The sequence below is a fragment of the Balaenoptera borealis genome (genome assembly GCF_965194805.1).
Source record: "Balaenoptera borealis genome assembly, chromosome: 2".
In the NCBI taxonomy this organism is placed as follows: domain Eukaryota; kingdom Metazoa; phylum Chordata; class Mammalia; order Artiodactyla; family Balaenopteridae; genus Balaenoptera; species Balaenoptera borealis.
Genome location: NC_138867.1, coordinates 28,651,624 through 28,665,191, shown reverse-complemented (window position 1 = coordinate 28,665,191; position 13,568 = coordinate 28,651,624). Strand labels below are relative to the sequence as shown.

At 40.7% G+C, this 13,568-nt stretch overlaps 1 protein-coding gene across 15 annotated transcripts in view; it reads right to left on the bottom strand.

Moving 5' to 3' along the window:
- Positions 1 to 4,464: 4,464 nt before the first annotated feature.
- PDZD2 (PDZ domain containing 2) overlaps positions 4,465 to 13,568 on the bottom strand; it is a 387,522-nt gene continuing 378,418 nt past the window's right edge. For 14 of the 15 annotated variants that reach the window (XM_082382125.1, XM_082382136.1, XM_082382137.1 and 11 more), the window contains 2 exons: positions 13,216 to 13,350; positions 4,465 to 7,326 (listed from right to left, as the gene is read on the bottom strand). In XM_082382125.1, the coding sequence (XP_082238251.1) occupies positions 7,145 to 7,326; positions 13,216 to 13,350 (317 nt within the window). In that variant the 3' untranslated portion in view covers positions 4,465 to 7,144. The remainder of the gene's footprint in view (positions 7,327 to 13,215; positions 13,351 to 13,568) is intronic. The other variant, XM_082382135.1, reaches the window with a different exon arrangement.

Here is a 13,568-nt window from a genome sequence, read left to right as displayed (position 1 = left end):
GTTTGGCTGTCCATGGAAGAGGAGACACTTTTAATTATAGTAGCTTTTTTGATGATGTTGTAATAGGGCTAGTCCCCCACTTATTATGCTTTTTCAAAATCTGGTTATTTTTACGTGTTTATCCTACCAAATGGACTTCAGAATAATTTTTTTCAGGTTAAAAAATTATTTTGAGATCATTGTTCAAATTTTATTACATTTATAAACTAGTTTGAGGAGAGTTGAGATTTTTAGTGTTGTCATCCTATCCCAGAATAAGCTAAACCTCCCCATTTGTTCAAGTTACTGGTTTTATGTCCCTTAATAGAATTTTGTAATTCATTTAGGTCTTTTTAAAAATAATTAATTAATTAATTAATTTTTTTTGGCTGCGTTGGGTCTTCATTGCTGCGCTCGGGCTTTCTCTGGTTGCAGTGAGCGGGGGCTACTCTTCGTTGCGGTGCACGGGCTTCTTCTTGTGGTGGCTTCTCATGTTGCAGAGCATGGGCTCTAGGCAGGCGGGCTCAGTAGTTGTGGCGCAGGGGCTTAGTTGCTCCGTGGCATGTGGGATCTTCCCGGACCAGGGCTCGAACCCGTGTCCCCTGCATTGGCAGGCGGATTCTTAACCACTGTCCTACCAGGGAAGCCTTCTTTTAGGTCTTGCCAGTCCTTGCCAAAGTTAAATGTATTTTTAGTTACCATTGTGAAGTGTTTCCTCTTATAATATGTTTTAAGTGGTTATTATTTATAAATAAGAAAGCTCTTGTTTCGGTGGATGATTTCTGATAGCCAACTTTACTGAATTCTAATATTTTAAAAGTTTTTAAATTGATGTGTTTGTGCTTACAAGTACCCAGATATATCTGTGCACACTATGATACATTTGTTTCTTCTATTTATACCTCTTTTAAAAAATTTTTGTCTGATTGTATTGGCTTGTACCTCTAGAATATTGTTATCCAACAATAACAGCAGTGAACATCCTTTTTGTGTGTATTCCTGAATCTAATGGGAATGATCCTGGAGTTTTTCCGTTAAGAGTTTGAAGCAGGCTTTTAAAAAAGTATGTCTTTCACAGGATTTTTGTGTGTGTGTGTGTCCTACTGATATAATGAACTACATTCTACATTTACATTTATAGATTTCTTTTTTTTAAAAAGGAGCTCTTTATTTATTTATTTATTTATTTTTGGCTGTGTCGGGTCTTCGTTTCTGTGCGAGGGCTTTCTCTAGTTGCGGCAAGCGGGGGCCACTCTTCATCGCGGTGCGTGGGCCTCTCACTATCTTGGCCTCTCTTGTTGCGGAGCACAGGCTCCAGACGCGCAGGCTCAGTAGTTGTGGCTCACGGGCCTAGTTGCTCCGTGGCATGTGGGATCTTCCCAGACCAGGGCTTGAACCCGTGTGGCCTGCATTAGCAGGCAGATTCTCAACCACTGCGCCACCAGGGAAGCCTCTATAGATTTCTTAATTCCAAATCATTCATGCATTCCTGGAGTTAACATCACTTAGACTTGGTATCTTCTTTATTGTACTACTGGATTCATTGGCTAACATTTAATTAGGATTTTATTTATAAATTTGTTTTGTCCATTTTCATTGTATTCTAAGCATTTTTCAGGTTCATCAAGTTCATCTTCAATGGCACTGACTTGTATCCTGCAATCTGATTTGACTTGATGCTTATATGGCTTTGGTTTGGTAAGGTGGTCTCCTCAGTTTCTGTTTAGTTCTACCAGATCCACATTAATCTCATTTGATTTTCTTATCTCTTCTTTGATCTTGTGCTTCTTAGAAGCCACATTCTCTTTGAGTGCATTGAGAATATGAAGCAGTGTGTGTTTATAATTTTCTTTTGATTCCTAAGGTAGTCGTCCAAATTATTTTATCTGCCTTTTGCATACTATGTTTCAGCACCCTCCCCCCACCTTTCCCAGCTTCGTATCACGAGAAGGGCCCTTGCTCAGCCTGTGTAATGGGGGAGGTCGGCTTCTACTGAAGCCTGCCATTTGGTCAGTAATGGATACTTCAGAGCTCTGTGTTTAAGCATCGTTCAGTTCCTCCCTTAGGATGAGAGAGGAAAGTTGGATACCAGATGGTTTTAACCTTTATTCAGATCTACTCAGCTGCTTTGGGGGGATCGAGAAGAAGGCTGTGATCGGTGCTTGGTGTGGCTTTTACGGGGTCGGGTGAGCAGAGGCTGCTGATCTCTGAACGGATCAGTTGAGGTCTTTCGTGGCAGGAACGTACGTGGTCGGGGCTCCCCTCAGATCAGACCATTCCTTCCCTGTTACTCCTCTGACCTGCTGAGGCTGACCAGGTGCCTGGGAAAATCAGAATGAACCTCCCCTTTAACTTCACCTTCCCTACCATTCTGAGGAGTGGGAATGGCTCTAATTCCGGGGGCTTCCTGCTTTTTCTGGGGCTCACCTTCTGTAATTCCCTTTCTTCAAGTTAAGGGTTTTGGTGACATTCTGATATTCTTCAGAACTCTCATTTCATACTATCTTTGCTTTCTCACATTCAGAGAGAATTGTATCCCATTTCATTGTTCTCCTTCAGTTTGGTTTCAGGTTTTTTTTTTTTTTATTAATTAATTAATTTATTTATTTTTGGCTGTGTTGGGTCTTCGTTTCTGTGCGAGGGCTTTCTCTAGTTGTGGCAAGTGGGGGCCACTCTTCATCACGGTGCACGGACCTCTCACTATCGTGGCCTCTCTTGTTGCGGAGTACAGGCTCCAGACGCGCAGGCTCAGTAGTTGTGGCTCACGGGCCCAGCTGCTCCGTGGCATGTGGGATCTTCCCAGACCAAGGCTCGAACCCGTGTCCCCTGCATTAGCAGGCAGACTCTCAACCACCATGCCACCAGGGAAGCCCCTGGTTTCAGGTTTTATTTATTATACATGGTATGTAGCCTTCAACATTCATAGAATGGGTTTGTGGCTTTTTTTTTTTTAATTTAATTTATTTATTTAATTTATTTATTTTTGGCTGTGTTGGGTCTTCGTTGCTGCGCGCGGGCTTTCTCTAGTTGCGGCGAGCGGGAGCTACTCTTCGTTGTGGTGTGTGGGCTTCTCATTGCGGTGGCTTCTCTTGTTGCGGAGCATGGGCTCTAGGCACGTGGGCTTCCGTAGTTGCGGCACGTGGGCTCAGTAGTTGTGGCTCACGAGCTCTAAAGCGCAGGCTCAGTAGTTGTGGTGCACGGATTTAGTTGCTCCGCGGCATGTGGGATCTTCCCGGACCAGGGCTCGAACCCGTGTCCCCTGCATTGGCAGGCGGGTTCTTAACCACTGTGCCACCAGGGAAGTCCCTGTGGCTATTTCTATAGTGTATTAAAACTCTCCCCCAGGAAAAAGTTCTACCCAAGTGTAGCAGTGGACTGAGCCAATCAGAATCTTAACTTTTGGAGGATATATGGAAAATCAGGCAGGTAGCAGCCTGTATGTCCAGAGAAATTCTGTGATATAGAGTGGGGCTAAAATTATAACAAAATAGCATTCATTGGTTTCTAAGTAAAGGAAAGGTGTGAGGAATTGGGGATAAGGCTGCCAGCTAGTGGAGGGAGGAGAAGCGGGTCTGCAGAAACAGACCCACAAACAGCAGGGAAGTCCTGCCAGTGGGGAGCACTGAGTGACAACCCATGAGCCCCCGAGTTCCGTCGAGGCCTGGTCATATGCTGAGTTCTGTTCTGGGATTTTTGTGAGATGCCGTCTTGCTTTCTTCCCTTGGGCTACTCTAGTTTGGCGTCTGCATCTGAAAACCAAAACAGCCTAAAATAAAGTAGATGCTTTTTATTTCACTCTGTGAAATAAGATCCCAGATCATCCAGGTATTTGGGGGGAGGGAGTGGTGAATGGGTAGGGATTTTAGGAAAAATGAAGAATGTATTCATTGTGAAGAATGAGAGAAAAAAACTGACAAGGAAACAATTGCCAAGTAGCATCCAGAGTCCAGTTGAGGTTGGAAGCCGTGAATTTATAGCAAATCACTATGTGTAGTTGTGAGATTTTTCTTTAGGAATAAGCATGTAGGCACCAAGAGGCTGGCTGGTTGGAAGGATCCTGGATTAGACGGGGTGAGGGAGCTGTGCGCCTATGGGCTGGAGGGCGATTGTTGTCCTCTACTGTGGGGTCTAATCTAAACAGACAGAGAAGGGAAGGAAACACGGGTGGGGATTCTGAAGCGGAGAAAATTGCCAGTTGCCTAGGGATTGGAGGGCCTGTTGAAATTGAAGCAGCAGAACCAGGAGGAAGGGGAGTAAGCTCCAGAAGGTCAGGAGGTTGTAAAGAAGGCATGAGATGTTTGATTTTGAGATCTCAGAGGTGGAGTGGGTTTGGATTGTGTCAGATCCTGGGTGTGGCCATGGAAGAAGAGTGGTTGACTTGACTTCTTTTGCCTTTGTCCCTCTCACCCATTCAGGTAATCACCATTTCTTAGCTTGATGGTTTAAAAGGTTATTCTATAGATGCAGAACTAAGCAAACAAAAAACCAAGTAGTAAACAGTGTTTATTTTTTTAAAATTACTTAAAAAAGGTTGTTTATAGAGACGTGGATTTACATAACTTGGCGACAACATTTTAAAAATGTACAGGCTATTTCATATTATTGCACTTACTCTTTAATAATATATAAGGCATTTTATTTTACATAAATAAAGGATAATGTATAATATCATACAACAGGTGTGGTGCCAACTAAAAGTCAACCCTAAAATTAAATGAGCTGTGTATGGGATGATAGAAATGAAACCCAGCCTACTTCAACCTTCACGGTATATCCTTGCAACTACGATTTACATGTTATAACAGTTACCATCATAGCTTATTGTGGATGACGGACCAGTTAAAAAACCAAAACAATGGAAGTTTTAGTAGGACAATACCATTAGTGTTCATGTCAGGAAGTTTGGGAATTTATTAGAGTAATTAGAAGTACTAGTCATGCCTTGAACACTGACGACAAATAAATAGCTTTCTATCTTAGGGTCAAAGTTTAGCTTTTGCTTCCTCCCTTAAATTCCAATTGTCGAATTCCAAGGGAACCCTTCTGGCAGGGTCCACTGGAAATGGCTGATGACTTGAATATAGTTCAGTGACCAGAGGGCTACCCTTGCACTCTTCAGATAAGAGGATTAGGAACTCTTAGAAGGAGACCAATTCCGCTGCTTCAGAAACTCCTGTCACACAGGACTGTGCATTTCTATGTAGGCACAGCTGGAAGAGTGGAGGCAAAAAATCGTTTTCAGTGTTGACTTCAAAGAGTCTCTCATCATTTAGGCAAGAAAGCAGAAGCCACAAAGCTGACCCCAGAGACTTAAAAACAATCTAGCATGCACCTTGCACTGACTTCCTATAGTATCCTACTTGGAACTGTAGTAGTGAAAAGTAGAAGCTAAATTAATCAGGTCTTTCTAGCTAACTCCTGAACTACATTCTCTTTTGTATAACCTGTTTAAAAATGAGAAATCTGGGCTCACACCAGCCAGATATTTCACTCCCATCTGAGAACCTCTCTGGGCCAGCTCCACAGAGGTTTACTGGGATTAGTCACTCAGAAATAGGTTAATTAAAGAAATCGCCGACATAAAACCTTAGCGTCACCATGCACGCAGGTATGCAACCTCACCCGTATTCCCAGGACTCCGCTGGCCTGCACCACCGAGGAAGTGGCTTGTACCTACGCAGTTCTGCTCATTTACCTTGAAAGACTGACTCACCCTCGTTTTCCACCTTCTTATTATGTTTTGGTAAATGAAGCTGATGAGGATTTGAGTTTTAAGAAAAGAAGGTACAGTACGAGGGAGAAGAGCCAGCTTTGTGACGAGGAACAGCACACGGAATGGGAACAGTTACTGCGAAGAAGCTTGTGCTTCGGAAGGAGGGCAGCTGGGACGAGTGTCACAAGCAAGCGTGAGTCACAGCAGTGTTCTGCTGGGAAACATTTTTGGCAAAAGGAAGAATTTGCAAAACAGGAAAACAAAAAGAGCAGAACTTCAGTCACTGCAGACCTATGCCATTACACCCAGGTCAGGAAAATAGATCCAGTGCTTAGAAATGTTACATTTCTTAAGCTTGTTGAGAAGAGAAAGGGGGAAAAAAATCAGCCAAACAAAAGAAAGTCCCCTAAAAGGATTATTTTAAGTTCCTCTATTTGGATTATAAATCCAAGGACACTAAAAAGATAATTGATTTCTAAAACTTTAGTTTAAATTAGTGGTTGGATCTATAAAATATAGAAATGGAAACTCAGTGACAATGATATTTTTGCCTGCTCTTTTGTTGACCAGTCTTGAATTCAAATACTTATTCAAGACAAGTTCCAAACTAGATGCAAGGTGCTTTCAGAGCTGGAACTTTCTGCTCATTCTAAGCAGCAAAGTTCACAGCTGTTTAGTACAGTTTATCAGAACTGCATTCCCGTAAAATTGCCTTATGACGTACGCTTTTAGATCATGATCAACACTTCACGGTGATCAATAACCACCGAGTTAAACTATGCAGCCATACGTTGCACATTACACTCACTAAAAATACCACTTTCTGTACTTTGCTTTTTCATTTTTGGATAATTCCTGAGCTCAGCCTAACCATTAGGTCATAATTGATTTTCTTTTTTTCAAGTCTCATTTTCTTTTCAGGATAACATACAGACCCTACAGCTCCTTCCACTGAATGTGCCTAAAAGCATTCTGTCATTTACTTACTTACTTACAAAATTATATAAAACTATAGTCCTTTTTAGTTGTGACACTTGTGTTGCCACTCAGACTTTGTTAGCTCCCCAGTTGCCAGGATTGAGTGTGTTGGGAGAGGTGGCTAGAAGGATACGGAGGTGTCACTGTATGTTTCAAGTGAAGAAGGGCATGCCGCATCTTGTGTCCCCATCAGGAAACATAGAAGGTGTCGGGACAGGCACTGGAACAGAATGAACCCTCCTGGCCTAGGTGATCGAGGCAGAAGGTTTCTGAGTTCAGCTCCATTGCTGCTGCTTCATGTGTAAGTAAAAAACTGGAGAGTTGTTTGTTTTATCGTCCTTGCCACACCAGTGCTTCTGCGTTGTTTCAGGAACCCATTGTTTAAAGAAGTCATTCTGATTTGCTAAAGAAAGAAGGGAACTGAGAAAAGGAGATTCTGATTAATAAAAAATGTAACAAGCGCAATTAGTGTCACTACCAGTGCTTGTTGCATGAAGAATTCCTGTGCTTTCTAATTACTAACTGCACAGGTCCCTCTGGGACAGACTTCATAATATTCCAGGCATCGAAGTGCATGAGCCCAACCAGGGATTTCCCATTAATGGCAAGAACTTCATCTCCAGCTTCTATTGTTCCAGCTTGCTCAGCTGCACCACCTGAGAGAATAAATACAGAATAATAGTTTGGTACTTTCATAATATCCAGAATAAATTCCAGGTAAATGAAAAACTTACTTAAGTGAGAAATATCTCTAAACCATGTGCCTGTATTCGTCAGAGAGGGAAATTTTTCTTAAACAAGACACACAAAGCAAATACCCATAAAAAGAAATTTGACTACATAAAAAATTCAAATCTGTAACCCCTCTTTCCCCAAAACATAAGCAACTGACTATGGGAAGATATTTTGATTGTATTTAGTCAACAAATAAAATGAAACATTAGGGTTAATATCTAGCCAAGCTAAAGAACTCCAAATCAATAAAGAACACACCAAAAAAATCCAAATGACCAATAAAACAAGTTCAACTTCTACTCGTTAACAAATATAGTCTGATATACCCACATGCTGAGAATGTGATTACCGGCTCAGCAATGACTGTGGAGATTACTTAAATTATTACTTACACAAAATTTAACAGATTTCTAGACTACAGCTCTGGGTATGTCAGAGCAAGTTTATGAGCTTTTCTATTTACTTTCTTGCACATGCGCATCTAAAACAATCGTATTGAAGGAATGCACACTGGCTGTGCAGGTGAAAGGACATTAAAAGAGAAAAATTCCCAAGTTTGAAAATAATTTCCTCAGAAATATTTAATTAGATCTCAAAACACTGAGCAGATAAATCTACTTCGTTCTAAATATGTTAAATATTATTTGATATCAATACACATGTAATTATAGTTGATTATAAAGACTGACAAAAAAATATAGCTGGAAGAAAGTGAGTTCAAATGCAACCCACTCAAGGACAAAAACATTTTATGTTGTTAATAACAGAGGCAGATGCTGTCATCGGAAAAGAGGTGAGCCTTCACCGTTACCGGTCCTACCGTGGGAGCAAAGAGACTGATTTAGTCCCCGTCATTGCTTTCTCAAGATACATATTTTTGGAAGTACCAAAGCACTGTTGTCTGACATGCCCAATTATACTGCGTTAGCATATTTCCCGTTCTAGGAATATTACCTAAAGGCCTCAAGCAGGTTATGTGAAACGAAAGAATTTTCTGAGTGTTCATCTGGGTCTGAGGACGTGGGCTTCCAACCAACCCAAACAGGAGGCTGTGAGTGAGGGGAAAGCACGTTGAATACCTGCAGGCAGTCAGACTGGCTTGGGTTCAATTTTGCGACTTCAAGCAAGTTACAGGTTTCCCGAAACCTCAGTTTTCTCATCTGCAAAATGGTGTTAGCCTGTCTCGTTCCCTCACTAGGTTATTACAGGGATCTAATGAGATGAAGTAGATGAAAGTCCTTGATGAACCACTCAGTACTGTTCAGACCAAAGGTAGTGCCAACTTTTGGACTTCTTATACACGAGAGAGAAATAAACTTTTCTTTAAACCATTGTTATTTGGGGATTTCTATTACATGGGGCCAAAGAGAATCCTAACTAATTTGATCAGGCTATGTCTCTCTCCATTTATTGAGGTTTTAAGAAAAATGTAGAACACTTTTATCTTTTTTCCAAAAAGGTCTTGCATAGTTTTCCTGTGACACACTCTTAGGTTCCTTACGGTCGTTACTGTGAATTGGTATCATACAATACTGAATCTGCGATTAGCCTTTTTTCCCCCGTTCAGCCCTGTTTTTGAGCTGGTCCCGGTTAATGGATATAGCTCTAACTTGCTTCTTGAATTGCTATATAGTTTTCCTTTCTATGGATGTAATATATTTTACTCATCATTTTGCTACAGATAGAAATTTAAACTGTTTTATAGCTTCCATTTTAGCAAGCACTGCCAAATTTTTCCCCAGAGAGAGGAACCATTGTATATACTTCTGCCAGAAAGTATGAGTGTTCTCCTTTCCCTACATCTTGCCAACACATCATATTATGAGATTTCTTATTTATGGCCAACCTGATTTTAAAAAGATGATTCCCAATAGTTATAATTTTCACCCAATAACTAATACAAGTTTGAGTGACCTTCCCTATATTTCTTGACCATTTAGGTTTTAACTTTTTCTATTTTCTATTCATTTCCTTTACCCAGATTTTCTATTTAGTATTTTTCTTTTTTTCTCAGCCACGCTGTGTGGCTTGTGGGATCTTAGTTCACTGACCAGGGATCGAACCCGTGCCCCCTGCAGTGGAAGCGTGGAGTCCTAACCACTGGACCGCCAGGGAAGTCCCATGTATTTTTCTTATTGAATTATAGTTCTTTATATATTCTGGAATTAGCCTTTTGTTGATTAAATACATTGTAAATATCTTCTTGTCGGTCACTTAGATTTTGTTTATGATATAATTTTTTGCCATATAGAAGTTAAACATTTTACATATGTATTCTTTCACGATGTGTTTTTGTGAAATTTTTTGCCATATAGAAGTTAAACATTTTACATATGTATTCTTTCACGATGTGTTTTTGTGAAATTTTTTGCCATACAGAAGTTAAACATTTTACATATATATATATATATATATATATATATTCTTTCATGATGTGTATTGTGTTATAAAACCCTCCCTATAGGGTTTTAAAATAATGGTTATTGCTGATATATAGGAGATTCTATTGATTTTTTTTTTTTTTTTTTGTATGTTGATTGTGAATTCAGCGATCTTGGTGAGCTATTTATATTGGCTTGACATTTGATTCTCTTAGATTTTTTCAGTCAGGAAGAACATACAATTTGCCAATAATGACGAATTGTATTCCTGTATTTCCAATCTTTATACCTCTTATCTTTTTCTTATCTTATTGTATTAACTGATATTCTTGGTAAAATGATACAGAAACATCTTTAAAAGCAGCCCAAACATAGTAAAAACAAAAACATTTTTAAAGTGTTAAAATTTTTTTTAAAAAGCAGCCCAGATATTAGTAGTGACAGTGTTCTACCTGGATGGCTGCCGCTTCACACAAGAGGTTACAAGTAACTGTTTACTGCATTTTTTTCATCAGTAAAATCCCTGACCTTCCAGAGAGCTTTAGGGAAATATGATATTTAACTCACTTATTACTCAAAGAATTTTTTTGTATTAGATTGATGCAAGAAATTGAAGATTGCTATATTGCTTTTGGTGTTTGAGCTAAAAGGCACAGGAAACCAAGATAAACAGAAAACCTGTACCTGTACTTAAATTTGTAAGTATGAAATAAAGGTAAGATGATGAAATCTTTGGGCAGAGCTCTAAGCCTCTACAAAGAAACTAGATTTACCAGTCTCCAAAGAGTGAAGGGGAGGGATCTGTATAATATTCAGAAATCCTTGAATGCCTTTTCCCAAGAGTAAATCTGCAGGCCTGCACACAAGGGCACTGGAAATGCTCATCTGTGGAACAGGTGCTTCTTTGTATCAATTCTTCCTCTCTATCCATTTATATAGTTTCATGGATTTCTAGCCAGATGCTAGAGACAAAGGCCAGGAAGTCACCCAGGACATTGTCCTTGCTCTGCTGGAAGGAGGTCTGGGGGATGCTCATCTCCCCTGGGGCTGCTTCTCCACTTCAGTGCTGCAGATTCCATGGGATTCCTGGGCCTGGCCTCCCAGTCTCCACCTGGGCTGCTGCTTTAGCCACCTTCAGCTTCTGGCTGTTTGGCTCACAGGCCAGAAAATCCTTTTTAAGCTGTGAGCTTCTTGGCCTGCGGAGGCTGCGTGTCCTGTGGCTGATCACAGTGGCGGTGACTCCGGCACCCTTCACTGTGTGTCCTAAACACCTCCATCTTGCTGTTTTAGGCTCAGTCCTCTGAAGGTTAGTCTGTTTTCTGGCATTCATGCTGCCAGTCTGATTACTGCCTTTGTGAGCAAGCTGCAAATTTTCTGTGTGCTTTTTTTCTTTAATTAATTTTTATTTATTTATTATTTATTTTTGGCTGTGTTGGGTCTTCGTTTCTGTGCGAGGGCTTTTCTCTAGTTGTGGCAAGCGAGGGCCACTCTTCATCGCGGCGCGCGGGCCTCTCACCATCGCGGCCTCTCCTGTTGCGGAGCACAGGCTCCAGACGCGCAGGCTCAGTAGTTGTGGCTCACGGGCCTAGTTGCTCCGTGGCATGTGGGATCCTCCCAGACCAGGGCTCGAACCCGTGTCCCCTGCATTAGCAGGCAGATTCTCAACCACTGCGCCACCAGGGAAGCCCTCTGTGTGCTTTTTAAGTTCTTTATATTTTGAAACTTTATTGTGATACATCAAGGTTTGGGTTTCTATAAAATTCATCCTGTTTTGCCCTTGATGAGAATTTTCAGCCTGAATACTCCTGTTTTTTTTCAATAGTCATGACTTCTCCAAATATTTCCTTTCTCGTGTTCTTTTTTTTTCTTTCTTTCTTTTTCTGGCACTCCTCAATATTTCCTCCTCATCGCTCATCACCCTTTTGTAATTTTTATCTCTTTTTTCCCTTGTGCTGCAGTTTTTCTGGTTTCTTCTTTCTTGATTTTTATAAATTCTTCTCTCTTTGTAAGGATTTAGTATACTTTTTAATTCTATTTATTAATTTAAAAATATATTTGACTGCCTTTTTGCTAATGGGCTTCTCTGTGTGTGTCTGTTTTAACATATCTGCCTGTTTCTTTTGAATACCCTCTTGCCTTGTTTCATGGCTAATATTCCTGCCTTAATTTTTTAATGGACTTTCTTGTTTATTGTGTCTGTTGGCGATTTCCTCATGTACTTTGTACACTTTGTTTTAGAGCTCTTGCTTAAGAGTGCTCTTATAGTCAAACAGTTTCACGCTTGCCTTAACTTGCCTTTCTGTGTTCTACTGCTGTCCAGTTAACATGTATAGGGTTTTCCCTTTACCCTGGTACCGTGAGTCTAGATGTCACACACAGCAGAGGCCTGGCTCCTGATTTATGCCTGTCCTCTGCTTGCCCCAGGGATCGTGAGCAAACAGCCTGTTTCTGGCTGCCACCCATTTACAGTTTGAGTGTGTGCTAGACTGGAAGAAAGTAGACGGGAGCCGTAGATATCACTGGACTAGTTGGCAGATACGAAATCTCTTTATACACTTGAATAATTCATTTTATGATATTGGACAGTTCCCAAAAATCTCTTCAGCTGAATTATATTAACAATATCAGTATATATGTATATGTTTTAATACTAACAATATCAGTATAAATATATATTGAATATATGAAACAGTATTATAGTATAATAAAATATTACATATAATAGGATATATAATCAGCATATATGTATATATATATATAAATATATCATTAGTATAATTGTTAATATAATTGCTCAGCTCAGGGACCTGAAGAGATAATTTTGAGAACTGTCCAAGATCATAAAATGCATTATTTAAGTTCATGAAGAGACCTCATATCTACCAACTATTTCAATAATATCTACTGCTCCCATATTACTTTCTTGAAATCCAGTATTTGCAATTTTAAGTGAATATGACCTTGACCAATGTTAAGTACCCCTGACTGGCAATTCTGATGGCATTACTTAGCTTGCTGTGTTCACATCCGTAACAGCTAATCGTAAGTAAGAACACGAAGACAGGAGCATGGAGTTAGGGGATACAGTATTGAGGTTGGGGGCACAGACTCTGGAGCCTGGGTTCAAGCCTGATTCTGCCACTTAATCTGTGTGACCTTAGGTGCCTGCATAACTCCCCTGTGGCTCAGTTTCTTCTTTTGTAAGACAGGGATGATAATAATAGTACCCATCCTATAGAACTGTCATGTGGATGACATGAGTTAAAACGTGTAAAATGCTCACAAACAGGGCTGACACACCGTAAACCCTGTATGTCAGCATTAAACACATTGCAGATTTTTTAAAACAAATTTGATTTCCAAATGGAAGGCACTGACATACACAGAAAACTGGTACTAGGCAGCAGATTGGGGTTTCTAGAACATTACCTTTGTACACTCTTTTAATGAACAGGGGCCCATCTCCAGACATAGACGATTTCCCTCCATCCAGACTCAGTCCCAGCCCAGCCGAGGTCTTCAGCACTTCAACACACAGAGCCTCGTGTGCACCTGTGCTTCTCCCTGCAGCGACAGTGTTCGTAAAGATGATGATGACTGACAGGGAACCGCAGCCCCTCCTGCCCGGTGCCCCCAGGTGTGTTCCCCGGGCACCCTCGAGTCCCGTCCACCTTGAAGTGCTGATAACGACATCTGAGACCAACTTTAGGGTTGCTCTCCCAAATCTAGAGCTGTGTTCCTGCTGTCCCTTGCCCCGCTAAGCACTCTCTGCAAGCACGGAG